The sequence below is a fragment of the Bombus fervidus genome, chromosome 3, assembly GCF_041682495.2.
Source record: "Bombus fervidus isolate BK054 chromosome 3, iyBomFerv1, whole genome shotgun sequence".
In the NCBI taxonomy this organism is placed as follows: Eukaryota; Metazoa; Arthropoda; class Insecta; order Hymenoptera; family Apidae; genus Bombus; species Bombus fervidus.
In genome coordinates, this window is record NC_091519.1 from 13383563 (window position 1) to 13406030 (window position 22468).

General features: G+C 33.0%; 2 protein-coding genes across 9 annotated transcripts; both read right to left on the reverse strand.

Annotated features, from left to right (window-relative positions):
- Window positions 1-974: 974 nt before the first annotated feature.
- LOC139985537 (protein-associating with the carboxyl-terminal domain of ezrin) lies at window positions 975-6060 on the reverse strand. 4 transcript variants are annotated; one of them, XM_072000037.1, is made up of 7 exons: window positions 4136-6060; window positions 3083-3285; window positions 2502-2946; window positions 2221-2410; window positions 2010-2146; window positions 1262-1945; window positions 975-1177 (listed from the first exon to the last, which is right to left on the reverse strand). In XM_072000037.1, the coding sequence occupies exons 1-7, from the start codon at window positions 4173-4175 to the stop codon at window positions 999-1001; spliced, it is 1878 nt and encodes a 625-aa protein (XP_071856138.1). In that variant the 5' UTR covers window positions 4176-6060; the 3' UTR covers window positions 975-998. The 4 variants fall into 4 exon arrangements, with proteins under 4 accessions (XP_071856138.1, XP_071856136.1, XP_071856137.1 ...); XM_072000035.1 differs by adding an exon at window positions 3386-3607 and having other exon boundaries at window positions 975-1945; XM_072000036.1 differs by having other exon boundaries at window positions 975-1945; window positions 4539-6060.
- A 500-nt stretch (window positions 6061-6560) lies between these two features.
- On the reverse strand, window positions 6561-22421 carry Nocte (no circadian temperature entrainment). Of its 5 annotated transcripts, none has more exons than XM_072000030.1 (19): window positions 21982-22421; window positions 19816-19954; window positions 19310-19561; window positions 18927-19080; window positions 18385-18495; window positions 18010-18302; window positions 17383-17926; window positions 16557-17237; window positions 15549-15985; window positions 13677-15371; window positions 11539-13509; window positions 10545-10739; window positions 10058-10366; window positions 9280-9465; window positions 9001-9136; window positions 8560-8904; window positions 8360-8484; window positions 7817-8096; window positions 6561-7709 (listed from the first exon to the last, which is right to left on the reverse strand). In XM_072000030.1, exons 2-19 carry the CDS (start codon window positions 19897-19899, stop codon window positions 7558-7560), a joined length of 7950 nt encoding a protein of 2649 aa, XP_071856131.1. In that variant the 5' UTR covers window positions 19900-19954; window positions 21982-22421; the 3' UTR covers window positions 6561-7557. The 5 variants fall into 5 exon arrangements, with proteins under 5 accessions (XP_071856131.1, XP_071856133.1, XP_071856129.1 ...); XM_072000032.1 differs by having other exon boundaries at window positions 17419-17926; window positions 19807-19954; XM_072000028.1 differs by having other exon boundaries at window positions 19807-19954.
- Window positions 22422-22468: the final 47 nt, after the last annotated feature.

Here is a 22468-nt window from a genome sequence, read left to right on the forward strand (position 1 = left end):
ATATATATAGTTAATTATTTATGTAAGAAATTGGAATAATATTATACAGAGAAAATTTCTGGGAGTTAAAGCTTTGATTTAATCCGAACAGTTCAAGAACTAGTCTTATAGATCGAGAAATTTGAGTCCTTTAATTTTATGAAAACATTAGTTTAACTGTTTCACCACTAGGTGTTATAGCGTCACATGGTCCACCGATTTGGACGATTTTTTAAACTTACTTGAAACTAGGGAGAATATTTAAATAAAACCGGGAATATAACTAATCTTGATAAATACCTTATTCGTATGCTCTAAATTTTTATTTGAAATCTCAAAAGTTAACAAATTTTTTAAATTGTGCCATCTGTCGATTGAACATAAATGTACAACACTTTAGACACAAATATCTCAAGATTAGATGTTGGGATTGGCATACTTATTAATTCATTGAATTTATTTTGTTACGCTTTATAAAGATATCAAGAAATATGTATATATATATATATTTTTATTTAAAAAAATTATGATGATCTTGAAATGATATGATTTCCACCATTGCATGTGATCCCTGAAATATCTTTGTCCTGAGAAGCTTTTCAATTTTTCATATAATATAATATACGTACCAAATACACATATATGTACATTATATTAATTTAATCAAATATTGCGTTTATTTATATGAAATTTACATTACCTAAATTAGGAACGCCTATAAATTTTTTTTAAAAATTACAGTATCTTATGTAGGGAAAGTATCCCTTTCGTTAACACTGTTTAAGGAAAAAATCACTTTTCACAGCCCAAGTTTCAAATTGTTACATAATACGACATATACTTTTGTAATATGTAATAGTACAAAATTATTAGTAGACAACCTAAGTGACTTTTAGAATGTGTTACATATGTGTGACGTGTGGTAGCAGATGGGTTAAGCAAATAATTTCAATTAACTTATTTTTTCGAAATAAAAATATTATATACAAAAAATATTATAAGGAGTAATATATATTTATTCAAGTTTTTATTTCATGAACATCTTCTGTTCCCCAATCGCTTAAATCCTCCTCCCAGCCATTATTTTCTTCAGATGTTTCTAATCCATTTAGCGCTTTTATGTCAAATACACTTTTTGATAATATCTGTGGTTGTTGTATGTGTAAAATCTGTGTCTTCTTTATCACAGGCTCCATGTCTGTGAAATAATCATATTCTTCTTTACAAGTATCTATTAATTTTGAATTTTTAATATCAAGCTCTGAAATATCGGATATAATACCAGCTGACTTCTTTGTTAATTTCAATTCGCTTGTTTTATTTTTATCGATATTTAATACTGCATCTGTAGTAATCCTTAATGTTGAATCCGAAATCGAAATGTCATTGGAATTGGATTGAGATTGAAAAATTGCGTCGGAAGACTGTGAAATTCGAGCATGCACTTCTGCAGTTTCTTGTATGTCCCAATCAGACCACGTGTATTCTTCTTCGATAATGGAAGAAGTAATCTCTTTTTTATCTTCACCTCCATCTGGAGATGGTCTTTCAGGTAAATCAATTACTTTTTGAATACTATCTGTAGGAACCACGAATTCAACATTTATACTGTTCTTAGTCTTCTTGTTATCTTTCAGTTTATTTGGTCGTCCATCTGTAAATAGCTTCCCTCTATTACCACCGATTACTGTGGCAGCGCCTAAGATTGGAACTATGTCAGCTAATGCTTTTAATGTTGCAGATACAAGATGATCATTTGTGTCTTTAATTCCAACAAGTAATTCAGGAAGTACTTGAGATTTCAACTCATCTACTTGAAATATATGCACAAAAGAATTAAAATATGACAAAAGTACTAAACGTATTGATACATCTCGTATACAAAACATCTGTAATAGTTTGGGTACCAAATAGACTTTAAATGTAGAAATTGAAAATAAGTTACTATCTGTATTGTCATTTCCATCTGCAAATAAAATCATGGATCCTCAATTTATATTAAATACAAAATTTTATTTTTTTTATTTTACCTTTTGGTTTTAAAATAAATGGTAAAAGCTGTTCTTGTGCTGTTGTATCTAATAAAACCATTCTTGAAAGAAGTAAACGACCTAATTGTTCAGCTACAATATTTTCAGGAAACATTCTTAATTGTGTTATTAAGGTTCTGTAATATGATTAAAAAATTTTACTATTACCAAGCACGCAAGAGATTAATAATTTTTTTTTTTAGATATTTACCCAAAAAATATTTCTTTTTCCTTATTACTTTTTAACACTAACTCATTTAAAAATGCATATATCCTCATAAAATCATGGGTAAAGAATGGATGTTGTAATACATGGGACAGTTCGCATCTTAGAGAAGGATCTGGATTTTGCAGATTTTCTTTACAGAACTGTTTAAACTCTAAAAGACTAGGTACATCATCTAAAAATAGAATAGAACATCTATCCATTAAGATATTTGTTCATAATTATTTAAAATAGAGTATAATTTTAATTAATTATATACCGTTTACCTGGATCCTTTTGTCTCAATATATCTTCAGCTAAAACTCCAAATGCATATACATCAATTGTTGTAAAATTTGTTAAAGTGATAGTTGCATCTTCGTTAGTAGAAATCGCTTTCTCGTATCTGTAGCTTTTTATTTTTTGTAAATAAGAAGAACTCAAATCATTAAATTTACATAAACATTCCAGTCCTCCAAGTTTCCAACATCCCTCAGGTGTAACATAAATAGAACTTTCGCAAAGATTATTATGAGATACAAATGCTTTTTCATGAAGAAAAACCAATGCACGTAAAATACTATACAAGCCCATGCATATTTGCAGTGTATTCTGGGTTTCTATTGATTGAATTAAAGGTTTAACTTGTTCAGTAGCTAGGAAAAATTTACTACCTTTTGACCATGAAGAAACGTACTTTAATATACATGGATGTCTATATAACATTAGATTCTGAAACATAAGTATATTATTGTTATACACATCGATTTTTTAATTAGCTAAAATAATATAACTAAAAAGAAAATTAAGGACGATTGATACATGCACATGTGATATTACAATATGTAATTAATGAATCAATGTTAACCTTTGCAGCTTTCTCTAAAGGCGATGGATTTCCAAAATTTGCATTATAATGTAAAGATGGCTCACTGACAAACACTGAAATCCTTTGTGCATTGTAACCATTCACACAGGCCATATAATGCGTCCAAAAATCAGTTATTTCCACAGGTTTTTCGTCAATTTTCAGCCCATTAAGGGCACTTTTTTCATTCCCCATTAATTTTACTGGTTTAAAAAAAAAAAAGAAGAAATTTATGTATAAATGCAACAATGATCAAAAGCAACAATATATTTTTTGTTATGAAGAATCCTCGTAAAAAATTACCTTACGTCTCAATTTCATTCTACTTTAAACCACATCACTATGACGAATGATATACATCGTATGTTCAGCTACCTCTTCGGTGTTTCTCTGATACGAGATATGATATACGATATACATATGATAGACAACGAAGTGTTTTTTTCTGTTGTATTAGACCGATATATATTTTTATTACTAATTTAATTTTTATTAATTATTTTTTGCATAAAAGTCTGTATTTATCTAATATTTAAAAGTACGAAATATATTAAATATTTTTACTTGTGCGTGTATAATTAAATTATTAAGAACAAGAGAAAAAATGATATCTGAAACGTTTTACTTTTAAAGATATAGAAATAAGTTCATATTAATTGTAAGACAGTGCAAATACTGCAAAGTACTGCGATTATAAATCAAGAATAACGCTTTATCAGTATTCATTTTATTTTCATGTTTTAATTATTTATATAAGTTTGAATTATTCAGATATTTATATAAGTTAAATTTTAATTGTAAATAGATAAAATCATAGATGTTTTATAGCTTAAAGCTGGCTGCGAGGGTCCGTCATATTATTATATTACATTTTTAAGATTTACAAAGAGCAATTTATCGCACTATTTAATTTCATTATTTTCGCAGCATACAATCAGTAGCGTAATTTTGCAGCATTTAAAAACAACATTTAGTTTCAAAATGAAACATACAGAAATACATGTACACATAAACCGAAAAAATAATTATTATCAATATCACGTTCATACATACGTTTTAACATTTTGCCGCTATCTACTTGCATACGTTCCATACATACACAGAGTGCTTACTCATCTTTTCCAATGCATACGTAGCATTTCCAAATTCTACATCAGTAGTAAATAATTAAAAATATTTGTAGTCAAAACAGCACATACTTTTCGCTACTATTAAAGGTATCGATATATTACACGACTATGATAAATTGTTCATTATTATTATTTGATTACATTGTAATCGACAGACCCTTGCGCCTGCATCTTATTTGTTATATTTTTCATATACAATCCAGAAGATCACATCGCACATAAGCGACAATAGGCAAATGGATAAATCAATTATACGTTAAGTCTTTGAAATATTTCAAGATACTTTCACACAACCGGTTTCTGTACTTCTGCGCCGTATTACTTACATGTTCTTCGATTTCTTCATCCATGTGTTGTCAGCCGCTAAATATTCACTTGTAAGGATAATATTATTTAATAATATATGTGTGAAAGTAATGATGTCTATATCGTTAGTGATGATGTTGACAATAAAGGTAATAATATCAATGACAATGATAATGACAATCGATTATGATTATAAGGGTACGCTCTATTATACTAATTGAGAGTATCGTAAAATTGGTATATCAAATTTATAACAATGATTAGAATGATAATGATGACAACAACGACGATGACAACGACGACGGTTAGTGGTAGTATTTTTAAGTAATATTGGTATCATTAATAAAACATAATGAAATGTAATGAAATATCATGAAAATTATAGCTAAATATCGGAAAATGGTATATGTTATAATGAATATAAAATGTGATATATGTATTAAGAAATATGAAGTAATACTACTGGAAGAATATTATTGTAGTATTAAACGCTGTAGTAACATCAGTAACAATATCAAGAACAATAACTAATTGTATGTTAATGTTACAATCCATAATGTTATACTGTTATAATAATCACATAAACAACGAGCTGTTGTTACTACTATTTCTACTACTTTTACTATTAACACTACTACTATTAGTACTATTACTGATATTAAAAGTTACTAGTTACAATGCGTAATAACAATGAATGAAATAATAGACAACTGATTTATTTGACTAATTATTTTTGGAATCATAATAATCACTTGCAAAATACAGATACAGATGTATTTATGACAGTAAGTCAAAGACACTGGTGTCTCAACTATTCTTCAAGCGCATGCTTTCACGCTGTTGTTCATACATTTACAGTTATGATTATTAAACTTTTTACGGAGATACTCATATGAAGTGTAAAGTAATTAAGTGATAACAACATTTTTTTATTAAATGTATTTCAGAAAAATTAAAATTGTTATTGATTTGTACTCTCATCTTTCTTATAGAATTATGGAAGAAATTTTAGTATGAATTTACACGAAATGACGATAAGATTGGCAGTGTATATTTCAACAATTCCATAAAACATGTTTAATTAAACGAGTAATCGTCACTCCAAAAAAATTAATAAAATTTATCTCTTTTATCTCTTTTATTTTAAAAAATTTTGCATAATAATATTAATAATATAACATTATCATCATAACGAGGATGTAGAATGGTAGTAATGATAATGATTTTAACGACGATGACGGGCAACGATGGCATTGTTAATGAAATCATGATAACGAAGGCAGCAGCAGAAACGATTTCAGCCATATATTACAGTCAATAATAGTAATTATTATTATGATAGTAATGCTGATGATGATGATAATAATAATAACAACAATAATAATAATAATAATGATAATAATAATAATAATAATAATAGGAATAGTAATAGTAGCAACAGCAGCAACAGTAGTAGCGGTGTTGGTAGCAGTAGTAGTAGAAGCAGCAAGAATAGCAGTAGTAAACTCCATGTTTTTTTTTGCTATAATAGTATTGATTAGTGACAATATAATAATAAGTAATAAGTAGTAGTAATAATAATAATAATAATAATGATGATGATGATGATGATGATGATGATGATGATGATAATAATAATAATAATAATCATAATAATAATAATAGCAGCGGTAATAGTAACAACGACGGCGATGGTGATGATCATATATTATATATGTTGCAATATAGTAATACAATAGAAATAATGATGATGATAATGATGACAATAGTATTACAAATAAAATAAAATTAAAATAAAATAATTATTATTATCGTATTATCGTAGTGCTAGAATCGCAACGAAAGCAAGGAGTATACAATTCTTCTTCTACAACATGTACGTTGCGACAGACAATGCTGCAACCTAGTGGAATATTACTATACACGAAAAATCGAACGCATTTCGAATTTCTGTAAGCAATACTCCTTGTATCATTTATTTTTCTAATAATCGATACTCTTTTCGAGAGTGGTTAGGTCATGATAATATATTCAGTACCATAAACGATTGTTGCACTATTTATTTTTCACAAGCTTCACCATGACCTCACAGTATATCAATAAACGATTAATGTACACGAACTTTTTTAATTGTCATATTGGGGAACGTCATGCAAATTCGTACGATCATCGCATGTATATACTTTCTTGTTTTAATTTCGATATACACAACAACAGTCTTCTTCATCGATTTGTTCTTTTTTCATTTTAGTGATACTCTACAAATAATAGCGACGATCGTGTAATATATTTGTCGAACTACGTTTCACGAAAATCTGATTTTAATATTATCGTATACCACAGACCGCCGTCGTGTCCATATACAGAAACATAAGTCTTGTGCACATCTTTTTTATCTTCACAGTTGATAATGTAATTAATTGATTCGGATGATCGATTGACATCGAGTGAATATACGTTGTGCGCGTCAGTCTAATCATTTAACTTCTTTTATTTATTTATTTATTTATCTTTTAACTGAACAACGTGTTAATGTCCCTGATGTTGAAAGGCGTAATTTACAGGGACTTTTTCAGATGATAATTATCCTCGATGGTATCGATCAGGTTTCATTTTACTTCGGGTATTTGTCTTACATCCCCGACATTGCTGCCGTCTTACTATTTGCAATATTTTTTCGAACAGAAAGGAATGTTCGATAAAAGCGATTTGTTTGTTGAGAATTCATGAAAGGTAAAACATTTATGATTGTTAATTCGGAGAAGCATTGGTATGTATAACAACAATATCACCTATCGTTTTCCTTCTTTGATACACCATGATTAAATTATTCTAACTAGACATGGCCAAATTATTAATTACGAATTCTAAGCTCGCAAGCCGCTTTAAATCGACAAATATAATATCAGTTGGAGTTCAAATCGCTCCACACGTATGACAAGTTAATCATTATCATTTACCTTTCGATCGATGTCGCACCATTATATATGATCGCAAATTGCATTTTCAAAAGGTAGATCGAATGTTCTTTGTCACAATTCACTCGTTTTGTTGATTCACTTCTTCCTTATTGTCATTGTCTTGTGAATTTACGTTTGGTTTAGCGCCTCCTTGCTGAGCACCAGAGCTACCATCGTTGATTTTATCATTGTGCGAATCTGTCTTTTCATTTGTGTCCATTTTAACGTTTCCTAAAAGGAAAAAATAAAACAATATAAGAATTAGTTTGAATTTTTTAATTCGATGATACTACAGCAGTTGTTTATATTAGCATTATTATGATATAATAAATATGAACCTTGAGTAGAATAATATTGTTGTTGCATCTTCATATTTCGTTGCTGTTGTTGCTGTTGATGCAGATTCGGTCTGTGGCGGTTTATTTGAACTTGTTGCTGCTGCTGTTGCGACGGCATGCAATTAGGTTGTTGTTGCTGTTGTTGCGTAGGATTATTCGGATTTGGACCCGGTGTAAATGGAACAACTGGTCTCTGAATGGGTGGTGGATATCTTTGTTGCGATGGTTGAATTCCAGCACGTGGTGGCATGCCCATGCCACGAATATTTTGTTGTAAAATCTATAATAATTTCATCATTATCAATCTTTTTTTTTTAATTTAATATTCTATACCGTTACCGTTGTAAATATTAGTTACTTGTTATTGTCAATTTTATCAAAAAATTAATTATCTATTTCCTACTATTGTTATCTCATCTCTATAATTATTATTTATTGTTCTTCTAACTTACAATTTGCTTCAGCAGACTGAAAGACTTAATTATAAATTTAAGAACATAGCAAATACAGTTTGTTACTGATGATCTAAGCATAATGACTTACCAAAGTTGACTGACTAACACCTTGATACTGTTGATATTTGTGATGTTGCGTTGGACTAGGTTGTGGCTGTTGAGATGAAGATTGTTGCTTACAGTTTCTTGATTTCGGAGATGGAATTTGTGGTGCTGCAAAGTTTTCTTAACATTATATAGATTCCAAAGCACGCGCCATAATACTGAATAAAAAGTAATTCAATTTACTAGAACTGAAAACTGATGCAAGCACATCTTGCTGATTCCCTGATGGACTCTTTAATTGTCTAGGCTGTTCTTGTGGTTGATGTTTGCTAAGAAAAGTAGGGCCTGTATTTGCTGGTCCAGGTAGTCCTCCTGTCGGATTACGAAACTGCTGAGCTGCTGCAGCAATCTGTAACCCCGAACTAGATAAAAAGCCTGAGCTGAAGTTTTGAAGTCCAACAGGAGCAGCACTACCAGTTGCCAAACTTTGGCTGTGCTGACCAAATCCCTGAAGTCCATAATGAGTACCGGTTTGCTGTGTAGCACCCCCTGGCTGATAAAAACCTGTTTGCGATCCGGGAAATACATCTAAAATAAATAGAAATATCAAAGAATCATAAATGAAAATATAATAATGATAGTTTGTTTTCGGAATTATCAATACGTATACATTTCATTACTTACCAGCCGAAGTTGCGCTATAATAACTATTAGCCGAGGCTTGTACGTTTGGACCGGGTCTCTGTACCAATTGGGAATTGCCCATGTAACTGCCACTCACGCCGAGTACTTGATTTGGATCATATGGTATGTACGTTAACTAAAAAAAAAAAAAAAAAGAAAAAAAAGAAAAAAAAGAAAAAAAAAAAGATATACGCATCTTGCAAATAATCTGATAAATAACTTCGTGCAGGAAATTAAATAAGTATTAACCATATGTCGTTAAACTAAACTAAGACGTACTGGGTTTGGTTGAGGAGCAGACGGTGCTTGAAAATGAGGAGCTTTAGTTCCGATAGCTCCAATTGGTTGAGAAGATGGCTTCACACTGGCTGACATCAAAGAATTTGAAGAAGAGCTAATAAGAACTGTATTTGGATTATTACTAAGTTGCTGATTTTGTCCAAATGGCGGAGCAGCAGCTGCGGTCTGTGAAAAGTGAACGTTCTTGTATTTTATTATATATATATACACATGTTTTATTATAATATATATATATGTTCAACGAGATATTCAACAAATTTTAACCACGTGTATTCCCAATAACTACCATGCATAGTACGTTTGTTTCGTTCTCAATAATTAACACAAAACTTGTGCACGATATTCGATTCAAGCTTTTAAATTCGACTTAGTTAGTTTATAAATATACTAAACTTTTTTAAACAGAAAATATCCTCATATGCATATAGCTTCAACGAGAGTAATAACAAAGTATCTAATTGATTAACAAAATAAAACGAAACGAAACAAATCTTTATTGCATATGTTATTTTTTTTATTCAGAGTGTGTTCAATATATGAATCAAGTTGATCAAATTATACCTCACAGAACATCCTGTATATATATTCTTGTATCAAATTAATTTCAGCACCGAATAGTCGTTCCCTTTATTTTTTTATTATTTATTCACGTAGCAACGCATTGCGATAGAGAACCATATTTAATATGTGATTTGTAGTTGTTGAAACGATTTTCTCGAATGCGAAATGGGGTACGTTACACAAGACAATTACTTACGATCCGGTACTGTGAAAGATTGCTTTGATACATATCCGGAGTTGGCGCATTCGGTGCATGCGGTGGCGGAGGTGGGGGCTGTTGCAAATAAACGTTTTGTTGACTGAACGAATTTTGAAGAGATGGCGCATATGGTGGATACTGTGTGAAAGGAGATCGGCTCTGGTCTAACTGAAACGCTCCATAAAGACCACCTGCTTGAGCTGGAAGTTGACCGGAACCAGTGTTAAATAACACGGCTGGCGGAGAAGGTATAGCAGACATGCTACCATACTGCGCAGCTTGAGATCCTGGATATTGGGGAAACTCCTGAAAAATAAAAATATTTAAAATAAAATAACGATAGTAATAGAACAAAATAGAAATGCATATTAAGCACAATACTAAGTTACAAAATTTATATTCTGTAGTCTATGACAGATTCTGCAATAATGCGAAATACGAAACATGGAAAGTATAGGCAAGCATTTCCAAAATAATTTATCACCTGGTAATTAATATGAGAAGGTTGTCCCGTGGAATTGAATGGAGGTGGGCTCAATGGTCCTTGGAGACTGACAGGAGGATGCCCTATAGGACTTTGACCTGCTCCAATAGGACTTGGCCCGGGAACCGTTGAACCAGACTGACCACTGCTGCTGCCCGAGGATTGTTGCTGCGGCTTCACCTGCGGGGGAACCAGCTGCGCATCAGGCAAAGAGTCAGCATCTTCCCACAGGGGACATGGTATTTCGTTATTTTTAGTTTTCTATTTACATCACTATCAACTGTCGTTCTAATCGATGCTGACGGAATAATGTGAATTTTGGGAAACGATTTTCTCTTCTTTTTCTAAATCTTCTTCTGAATTCTGGTGAAAATAGTTAGGTTCATCGCTAACCGCGTAAGTTTAATTAAGTGAGGAAAATCAATAATAAAGAGATTATATCCAGTAAAGGGGTATAATTGTTGAGATGATTATGATATTAATGCAATAAAGTAATAAAAGCAATGATAATACGGACAATAAATAATTTGAGAGAAAAATATATTATAACAAAAATGATAATGATGATGAGTACGATAATATCTTAATAATACAATGGTAACGAAGGTAATTGATATGTAAAATGAGTATTTGCTGATGTTAATACTTAGAAGAGATGTGCCAAAACAGGAGAGAGAAAAGAATGGGGACAAAAAGAAACAAAACAAAACGAAGAATGGAAAAAAAATGAACAAATGACTCTCTAATAGAAATAAAATTGAAACAATGCGCGTTAGCCACTTACCTTTCTGATTTTCACCATGATAACTATTTAAGGGAATTTTCAAGTACGAGTAAAGAACGTTAAAATCGGAGTAAAGAACAGAATGAACAAACTGGAAAAAATGCATTTTACTCAAATTTATACTGAATGTCGAGTCAATTTCTAGTGATGTAATAGTTTAGATATGCATGCATGATAACATGATATAATGTTCGCGAAATGATTTCTCACCTTGCACACATTCGTTGAAGTAGTTATTTCATTTTTCATGTTATTTTGATTGTATTGTTGATGAGGGCTGTAACTGTCATCAACATCCGTACTTTCGAACGCTTGAGGGAAAGTATTAGCTGTATTGACGACATTACCATCCTCGTGCTCGACTACGGTTGGCATAGGTGCATTTTCCCATACTTTTTTTACCGATGCAATTTTTAAGTTAAGCTCTGCCGTAGAAGGAGAAATAGTATTTTGGCCAGTAGCCATGTGCATAGATCGAGTCATTCCTAAGCTTTTACTTTTGTCTTCGGTTAATTGAGAGAGATCTGAATCAAAGGTGAAATCTAATTTCATATCTGCGTTATCTTCGTTTTTATTAAACGACAGAGGCATTTGAATTGGCTCTTGATTTTTATCTTTTATCAAGTCACTTGGTTTATTTGAAAATGCCACAGGTAGACTTTGTTGCTGCTGTTGTTGTTGTTGTTGTTGCTGGATGGTGGCAGCGGTATTGCCTTCTTCTTCCAAATCTGTGCGCTTTTCAACGCGTTGTTGTTGAGCTTTTATATGATTCGGAAATTTGGTTTTTACTGCTAAATCAGAAGGACCAGCCTTGGTAGTTTTTGAATAATTCGTATTCTCAAAAATTAATGTTTGCACAGGTGGTGAAGAAACATCAGAGACTGAATTTTTTTCAATCAGTTGGTCTTTTAAAGTTTTTCCAGCATTTTTTTCGCCATTTGGTGAATTTCGTTGACTACTATTACCAGAATTCGTCTGCTCATTAACTTCGTGGCTGTGAATATGACCATGTTCGCTCTGCGTAGATAAACCAGTTATCAACTGGATGTCAGTAGAAACAGCTGATGGAGAATTCGATTGTAATTGACTCGTTGTAAACGGTTTATCCCAAGCGTTTACAGATGGTGGAGGTGCAGGGCCGCCGCTTGACGAATCTTTACCGAAATTATTTGATGAATTATTGATTTTAGTTGCGTCGTTTGGCTCAGATGCACACATTTGTTGCTGTTGCTGTTGCTGCTGTTTAGCTAAGCGCTGTTTTTGGAATCTGGGCGCAAGCTTTTGGCTCCGTAAAGTTCTATCATATTGTTTTTGTACCATATTTGCTGGTTGTGGAATGGCTTGACCAAGCAAAGGCGGTATACTTTGTACTTGTTGCAATGAAGTCGTTTGCTGTGAACCCCCATTTGCTTTTGACTTAGAACGATCGCGTTCTCTATCTTTCTCCTTTTCACGTTTCAAAGGTTTTGTCTCTTCTTTTTGACCATGTCTAGATTCTTTTACATTCTTCTTTGAACGAACCTCTTGGAAACCATCTGAATCAACTTTATCTTCAACGACGTTAGGACCATCCTCCGTACAATTATTCGTTTCCATTTCGCAATCGATTATAGCCTTTTTCTCCTTTCCTTGGGATCTCTTATTGATATCATTGAGAGCTTGACTAACTAAATTAGGATCGCTTAACTTTATTTCATCTATACGATTCACCGTACTATCCTTTATCATTGATTTACCCGACGTTGTCGAATTGCTACCAGAAGTTTGATTTCTCGATCTTCCGTTTTGTACTTGAGCCGTTTGTATCAACGGCGGAATGGTGCTGGAATGATTTTTCTGATTGGCAAAACTGGAATTCTGTAGATTTCGTTTCTCCGCGCCAGGCGCCCGAGACGCTGTATTGGAAGACTTTATATTTTTTTCTCGTTGTTCCCGATTGTTTCCTGTCTGTTCATTTCTACGTGAATGCACGTTTGACGCTACAATATTTTGATTACTACCAGTGCTTGCACGCGCAGAAAATTGTTTATTACGACTGTTACGTGACTCTTTGTGATCCTCTGCATGATCCTCGCTGTTCTCGGACGTGGTTTCCCAATCTTCGTTTCCTACATCCGAAGATGTTTGCTTCGATACGTTACTACCACTGCCACGGTAACGTAATTCACGATTATCTCTACCCTATAATCATGGAATAGATTCAAATGTAAATTATTGCTTATTCTGTTAAAATAATATTATATCGAAACGACTTAAATGTTTATTAAGAATAAGAGAAGAAACGAGGGAAGAAAGAAAGGAAGAATATAAAGAATGGAAAAACCGTTCACGAATTATCTAAAACTTACCCTTCTACTTCCACTGCGAGTTCTTTTTGAGCGAGATTCCTCTTTTCTTGTAACTTGTACCTTTTGAGAAGGAGCATTGCTGCTCGCGTGACTTGTATCTTGCTTGTTACAAGATTGTTGAGTTTGTTGAGACTGCTGGTTTGGAGATTTGGCACGCTTTCCAGTTATTCCAGCAGTAAGTGCTTGTTGTTTTGCTATAATTTTATCATCTGTAGATTCATTCTGTGATGGTAACAGAGAATTTACTTCCTTTTCCGGAGTAGGCGTTGAAGGATTCTGTCGCATAGAATTTTGTTTTTCATCAATATTGCGCTCGGAGGAAAAAGGACTCTTACTAGATGGAGGCCCATATCCCTCCATTCGGCTGCCGGTAGCAGTTGTACCTCGAATTCGGAAACTACTTCCTCGACCGCGGCGAGACGGTTCACCCGAAGGTGCAAAACCTTCACGACTTACTTTACTATCGTAAGTTCGTTTTTCGCTGCGTTGTGATTGAGAATAATCGGCCCGTTTTTCATCTCGACCAGACACTATTGCTTCACGATTGCGTTCTTCTTTTTCTATTTTTTGACTAGGTTTTGGTGATCTAGCCGATTTTTTCTCTTCTTTGCCAGACTCTGTCGAGCCAGACACTTCATCAGCGCTATTTTCTGAATCCGTATGTCCATATGAACCACTTCTAGCAGAAGCTGGTCTAGTGGCGGCTCTAGGTCCACCTCTTCGTCCTCTTGTTTCTGGACCACGCCAACCTCGTGCATACACGCTATAGGTGCTACCCCATTGACGCCCACCTCGAGAATCACGCACTCTGGAATTCGATCCGCCACTGCTAGTTCTATTCCGAATATTTTTCTCTCGTTTATCTTCCTTCACCTGTTCCACAGCTTCATCTTCGTTTAACGTGTCTTCCCTTTTTTCTATACTTAACTTCTCGAAATTTTGCTTCAAATCCTCCGAATCCTTATCGTTCTTAATAGGTTCTGAAGTCTTTTCTTCTTCTTTTTCGAACGTCGGAGAAACAGCATCCGCCCAGGCTTTTGGCGAGTTATCACCTCTTTCCATTACTCGATTGTTTTCATTAACTCGATCGACCTTTCTATTCCAAACATCCATTTCCTTCTTCGCTTCTATAGTCGACGATGATTCTTTCGTCTGATCTTTTTTATCTTGATCGGAACTTGCCCGTTTTAATTGAGTTAGATTACGCTTTTCGTTTTTCAATTCATCTGCTTCGATTCTTTCTTTAGTTACAGGTCCTAGCGGTTGCCTTCTTTCCCTTTCTCGTTCTCTTTCTCGAATATCTTCATGATAGACATCTCGTTTATTTTCTTCATAATCGACAACCTCATTTACCCAGGAACTGCAATCTCGCAATTTGTGCGAATCATCATCTCGCAAAGATGTCTTTGATTCTCGAGAAGCACGACTATCACGAGAATCTGGTCTTTGTGGACGTTCGTTTCGTTCCATTCGTTCTTCTCTTTGTATATCACGACGATTATCAATCATTCTATCTTGAATGATACGTTCTTCGCGCCATTCCGTACTTTCCGATCTTTCTCTTTGATCGCGATCTCGTTCTCGTTCTCGTTCACGTTCACGCTCACGTTCGCGATCACGTTCACGATCACGTTCGCGATCACGTTCGCGATCACGTTCGCGATCACGTTCACGATTACGATCATCAAAGGGATCCTACAGATGAACATAAGTTTGAAAAAAAGAGTTAGAACATGTAAACATATATTCATTGTATAGGATTTATAAAGAAATATTAGAAATTCCGAAGATTTAAAATAATATACTATTGATAAGATTGGCAAGATAAATAAAAATACTACTACTACTACTAGTAATAATAAAGTTTAACACCTTTATATAATTATCATAATCCTTTTTATCCTTGTTATCTCTTTCTCGAATTTCTCTCGCATCTCGGGTATCCCTGGAGGTACGATTATCACGAATATCGCGAGTTTCTCTGTTATCTCTGGACTCTATGCTATCCTTTGAATCTCGATCTTTAGTGTCGTCGAAGTATCTTTCACGTTCCCAGGAATCACGAGAATGTCTGTCATCATAGTCGTGATCTCTACAGCTGCGAGTATACTCGTCGTAATAACCACCTGATTTGCGTGTGTCGTATGGTCGATGAGAAGAATGACGATATCGATCGTCTCGAAGTAGAGAACCACGATAGTCTCGAGATGGAGGTCGATCATCATCCATCGAAGTGGAAATGTCTGAATCTGTCCTACTTCGGCGTTGTGACGCACCATGTGATGATGATGCTTTTAAGTTGTTGTCTACTAATACAAGCTTCGTTGAATATAACAGTAATAATTTTTCACGTGTAGATAAAAATAGATATAAAATAGATATAAAAATAGAAATGGGGAACAACGAAAATCATTATTTCAGATTTTCTAAAACAAAAATATTAAACGCTCATTTTTTTTATCACAGATATTCATGAGTAGACATATATTTGTCCAACGTAAACGTACTTGTATGTTTGTATGTGTAATATAGACACATGCAAAAGTACGCGCGTATGGCAAAAGAATATATATATATATATATATATATATATATATATATATATGCGTGCATCTATAATTAGTGGAAGCGATATAGTCCGATCATAAATTAAAATATTAAACAACGAGAAACCGATTGGTACAGCCGTAAGGGTATTAAAGTAGCTTATGAATAGATATTTAAAAATTTTTTCACAACTTTAAATTGGTATTTAGAATTTCGAAATATTGAAAACATTAACGTCTTTGACTGACTTATGACCTTCCTATATTTCTTCAATCGGCTATACGCATTCGTTCAAGCTTATCATCGAAGAGGCCAAAAAATAATTGCACTTACTTAAAGAACTGTGACTATGAACCCATCTACCAGGATCGTATTGCTGAGAAAATGGAACGGATTGCGTAGTTGATCTTTCGGTATTAGGAAAAACTCGATTAAGACCAGCATTGATTTTTTCCGCCTGTTGCTTTTGAAATCGAGGTGGTAAATTAGTTTTATAATATCGAGAGGATGAAGCATGTAGCTCACGATCTCTCGTATCCCTTTGATCACGATCGCGGTCTCGTTCTCTATCACGTTCACTACGAATACTATCTTGTCTCGTAAAACTCTGTCGGTCTCCTTGTCGAAAATCTGATATTAACTGATCACGTGAATCTCTGTTATCTTTTGGACCGTCTCTAGTTTCACGTAATTCACGGTTCAGTGATTTTTCATCTTTTCCTTCGGATCGCTCGCGTTCCCTGTTTTCTCGTTCCCTGTTTTCCCTTTCTCGTTCCCACTCAGGAACTGGAATAGGCACTGGTGGAACGCTTATTAAACCTTTAGATTCATTAGCTTGTTTTTCCTTTAACTTTTGCTCTAAATCTTGCAATTTTTTAGCTGCCGCTTGTCTAGTTGATTCCTGATATCGTTTTTCCTCCTCTTCTTTCCGTTGTCGAGCACGTTCAACAGCCGATGCTACTTCAACAACTTTCAGTCTGCGTCTCTCGTTCCATGCTTCGTCATCTTCTACACCTATTTTCAAAATGAAGACGAAAGTGATAAACAAATTTATGAGATATAACACGATGTACATAAGTGGTTAGTTTAGTTTAACTAGTACAAATGAAAATGAATTCAACTCTATAGATTTGCACCTAAGTCACATAAATGTTCTGACCTCTTAAAGAATGCACCGAATGCAGTTGTGACTGACCGCTATAACTACCAGACCCGTTCGAACCACGATAATCACGGGATAAAGTATTCTGAGTCCATGAACGATGAGTTGCTTGATCTCGTGATTCCTTCGAATCTCGATTATCGTGAGTTTCTCGGTTATCACGGTTATCTCTTGTCTTCTCTTTGTCATCTGTTGAATTTTCCTCTATTTTTTCTTCCTTATTGTCTTTTCTTTCATCTTTTTTCGAAGGTTCAGGATCAGGTTCGTCGTCGCTGAAGGCAAGCTTTTGATTATAATCAATATCGTCATGTGCTGCCCAACCAGCATCGCGAGAAATATCGTCCATTCGAGTAAGATCTTCTTCTTTAATAATTGGTCGTGTAATAATTTCTTCTTCGGGTACACGTTCGCGTTCCTGTTGACGAACAGGCGGAGGAGGAAATCGTTCTGAGGGATAATTGAATCGAGGTCTAGGTGCACCAGAACTTGTATTTGCCGGGAATTGAGAAGGAAATCCACCAGAAAAATTTCCTCTGTACATCTGGATATATTCAAAAAAGTTAATTCAATGAACTAAATCAAATAATATTGTCAACGATAAAACATATAAATAATAAAGCTTACAAATGGAGGAATAAGTCCTCTGTAGTGATGTAGATTTGGACCAACTTGATGAGAACTAGAACTCACAGCATTCTGACTGTTTGAAGAATTATGAGGGCCTGCCTGGCCCATTCCCATGTTGGGAGACTGGACCAAGTTCTGTCGCCCGCCAGCAGATATGTCGGTATGTCCTCCTGATCCAGTGATATTCAAAGGGGGGGCCTGGACCCCTGAACTCCCACTTCCAGGACCTGTAGTTGCTATTCCTGCACCACTGGCTGTACGACTTCCACCTTGTATCCAACTTCCTTCCGCTAATATAAATTATTTATTTAATTTAATAAAAAGAATCATTTATTTAACATTTTTAATATATAATAATAGAATTTTTAATACTTTGAGGCCGTAAACTTGGTCCAGGTCCGTATTGCGCACTTAATTCCCGACTTGCCGTTTGCTGTTGCTGCTGCTGTTGTTGTGACTGTTGTTGGCCTCCTGATACAGTACCTATATTTCAATAGCAACGAAAAATCCCATTATGATTACGTGATCTTTAATTCGATATTACACTAATTTTTAATTACAGTAGGTTTACAACAAATAAAATTCTACAAAATATATTATGCTTTATAAGTTATGAAACAAGTATAGTAGTTACTGGTTCGTATAAGTTAATAATTCATAAATAGTATCTAAAATAAAGCAAAGGAGAAGATAAGAAAAAATACATCCTGCTTAAAGACCAAATGTATGATCAACTTATATTATACTGCATAAATATCATTAATCTATTGCAGGGAGTTTTTATATATACATAAATCATGTCAATAGTCACAAATACAACAAAATTTAAAGGGAAAGTTGTACACATATTTTGCATATATTTTGTACATACAACTGTACACATATTCATATAACAGTCTTATATCTTTACATACCATCTCCAGATCTGCTCATTATTGCACTCCATGATGATTTGTTGTTTACATCGGAAGAATATGAAGACTGTGAAGTATTTTGTTGCCCTGGGAGTAATGGATGTAATGATGTTGTGATGGTTCCTGTCACACATTGTGCTGTTGAAGAATTTGCCTAAAAATAAAATAATTTATTTCATCAATTACTTCTGTAATCCTTAATAATTATATGGAAAGTAAAAGCATAAAATAGCATATATATAGAATATATAGAATAATAACAATAAATATATATAAATTTTTATATATAGAAAATATATACTGCTTTATAATTTAACAAATATTTTTGAACAAATATGAAGTCTAAAATTTACGTAACAAACGAATATTTTTACGAAAGTTACAGTGGATGTATCTGATGCAGTTACAGTCGTGGTGGTTGTAGCAGTAGTGGTAGTTGTTGACTCTTTGGTAGTAGCCCAACCACTTCCTCCACTTGGCACAAGACTGACAGCTGGATCGTTACTGCTATGTTCACTTTTCAAGCTAGGCAAATTAGCAGGTGGTCGCCGTGCCGAAGGCACTTTCCCAAGACTTTGCATTCCATGTTTGCGTGGTAGTGTGTTTTTTTGCTGATGTTGTTCTAAAGATTCTCCCTGTAAGTATAAATCGGATACCAATCCCACTTTCCTTTAAGCAATCAATTGCTTGATAATAGTTTTAATTTTTAATGGTAATATATACAATAATTATTATAAAAATACAAAATAAATAAATAGGAAAAGCAAATATACTCAAAAAAGGTATAAAGAATGGAAAAGCTGGAGGGAGGATAGGAGAAAAAATAAGGAAATAACAAATAAGGATGGAGGGAAAGAACAAAACTGTTTAGCCAACTCACCCTACTCACCCGGTACAAGCTATTGATGTCTAATGATTGAAATTTGGATTTTCCTTTCTCCCCCTTCGACACAAGCCCTGACAGAGTAGACATGCTGTCTGCAGGCAACCATTTAGTATCAATCAGACCCAAAGAACGAACCCTTTGTCTGAAAACATAAATAATATTTATATACATCTATAGTTTTTACTATAACAAAATTAAACATAATTCTATGATATAAAAATAAAAACAAATTTTTTACAGTAGTTTTATAGTTATCTTTCCCTTAGTATTACCTGCTTACTGTTCATTCTAACAACTTTTTAACTATTTGCAACAATGTTCCAAAAAAAAAATTATTAACACTTTGTTGAACAAAACGGCTGTAGTTACAGCTATAGCATTTTCTCAGGCTTTCAGTAAAATAAAAAATAAAAACTGTGATCACATGCTTATTCTTTTTTCACTAACACATACAAACAATCATTACATTGTATAATAATATGAATATTTGTTACTGTAATAATACAACAATATGGTAATTACAAGTGTGTTTCTGAGCATTTCCCAATATTTTGATATGTTCATAAAGATGTTAAATAAAATTTATCTATGTCTAATACACAATATATAACAATAATAAACATTTTGGAAATACTTTTTTATAGTGAACTCAAGGTCATTCTAAGTATTTTAAATAAAACTTAAATAATTGTCTTACTACAATATTATTGTATAAAATATTGAAATGTATTCAAAAACCATAACTCGACATATTTATTGATATAATATCAAATTACGGCAATGAAGTAGTAATATTTGTCTTTTTGATTCAGTCACTTGTAAATAATATAAATATAAGCATAGAACATTGTTCTATCAATTTAAGAATAATATATTCAAATCCTTACAGAAGAATACAATTGCAAAAAAACAACATTAATTGGATCTTATTAAACCAAAATTTAATAAAATAATTATTTCCACGCTGTATTTTGTGCTTGAATTTATTTTGTTCAAAAGATTGAACCAAAGATAAATATTACTACTTCTACTGCTACAAACTTGATGTTATGAATAACTATATCATGTTTCATGCATGTTAAATACATTTTAATATCCTCTACGATATAATGGAAAAAGAATTATATGGTTCCATTTGAAAAATTCGAGACGACTTTGAATTCATTATTGAAAAGAAGTATTTTTGAAGTTTATTATCATTATAAGCTGTCAGCAAATAAATTATGATTAATAATTAAATCATTGTACATTATCAAGAAGTTCCATGAAATATTAAAATGAACACCACACATATATCTTAACATAAATATGAAGGACATTTTATACAAAACTTAGAAACCAGGATTTACTTTTTCCAATCTTACACATATTAAAATGAAATTGTTAGATATAATAAAACTTTTCTAATCTTTAACCACAATGTTTATAATATATTAAAAATACATGTATATAATGAAGAAAGAGCATAAAAAGTTAATAGTTATTAATACAATTAAATAAACCAAAACGGAAGAAAAGAGGGGGGAAAAGAAAGAAAGAGAGAGAGAGAGAGAGAGAAAAGAAAGCTATCGCGAATGATAGTTATTAAATTATGCAGAAAACTAACTGGTACGAATCAGGTTTGTTCCGAATCAATCATAATTTGCAAATGAAAATATTAACAAATACAATTGGACGAAATTGATGAATAATACTGTATAAAGAATGGTATGAAAGAATAATGTTTCTTGATGCGAAAAGTAGAAAGCGGACAAAAGAGTTTCGCAAAGCTTTGTTACGAGAAGGAAATGGATGCGATGAACATAAAATGAAGAAAAATAAAGGATGACGAACAGGATAATGGATTATTAAATGAAATAAACGGAAAATGATAATTAAAAGATATGGAATATAGACAGAATATAAAGATCAGACCCAACCCCAGAATTGCGATGTCAAAATGAAGAAAATCCAAAACAAGAAGATCCACGTCAAAATATGCATGAAATTAAACAACAATAGAGAGAGTTGGTAAAATTAGCAGCTTAGAAAAAATCAAGATATCATGGTAATTATATTAAATAAAAAGAATGCTTCTGGAAGTGAATGATCAGACGACAAAGTTAGATAGGTTTCCACGTAGAAAAAAAGATTTGGACGGAGAAGTAAATCAAAGAAATAATGACTTACCTTGGTCCGCTCCAAATGGGTTTCTAATTCACAAAAGGGTTAATTCCCAGTTAAATTAATTAATGTCCGGATTGTCACGGATTAGAATTATTATAAGCGTACCGCGCCTGCGAGACACAGAAACTTCTTTTCCACAATTCGTCCAAGATGGCGAATGCGACTTTCGGCTCTTCTTCCGCGATCAATACAATTACGTCATGCAACCAAAGAGGAGCCGTTTGCACAGACGCGCCACTCGTCTGGATTTTCTTGCCACTCTTTTATGATAATTTTCACAATCAACCTCTTTTCTATTTTATTATACAAAATATAATTTTATTTTCAATTTAAATTACGTTAAATACGCTTTTTACAAGTTAAACTTATGCCACGGTATCCAATATCTTTTTTTACCTAACCGTTACTTGTAACAAGAAATGAGCGGAACATTCAGCAGAAATAAGTGGCGCTGCTACGATGATCCCTTACCGCTTTAAACCAAAGTCAA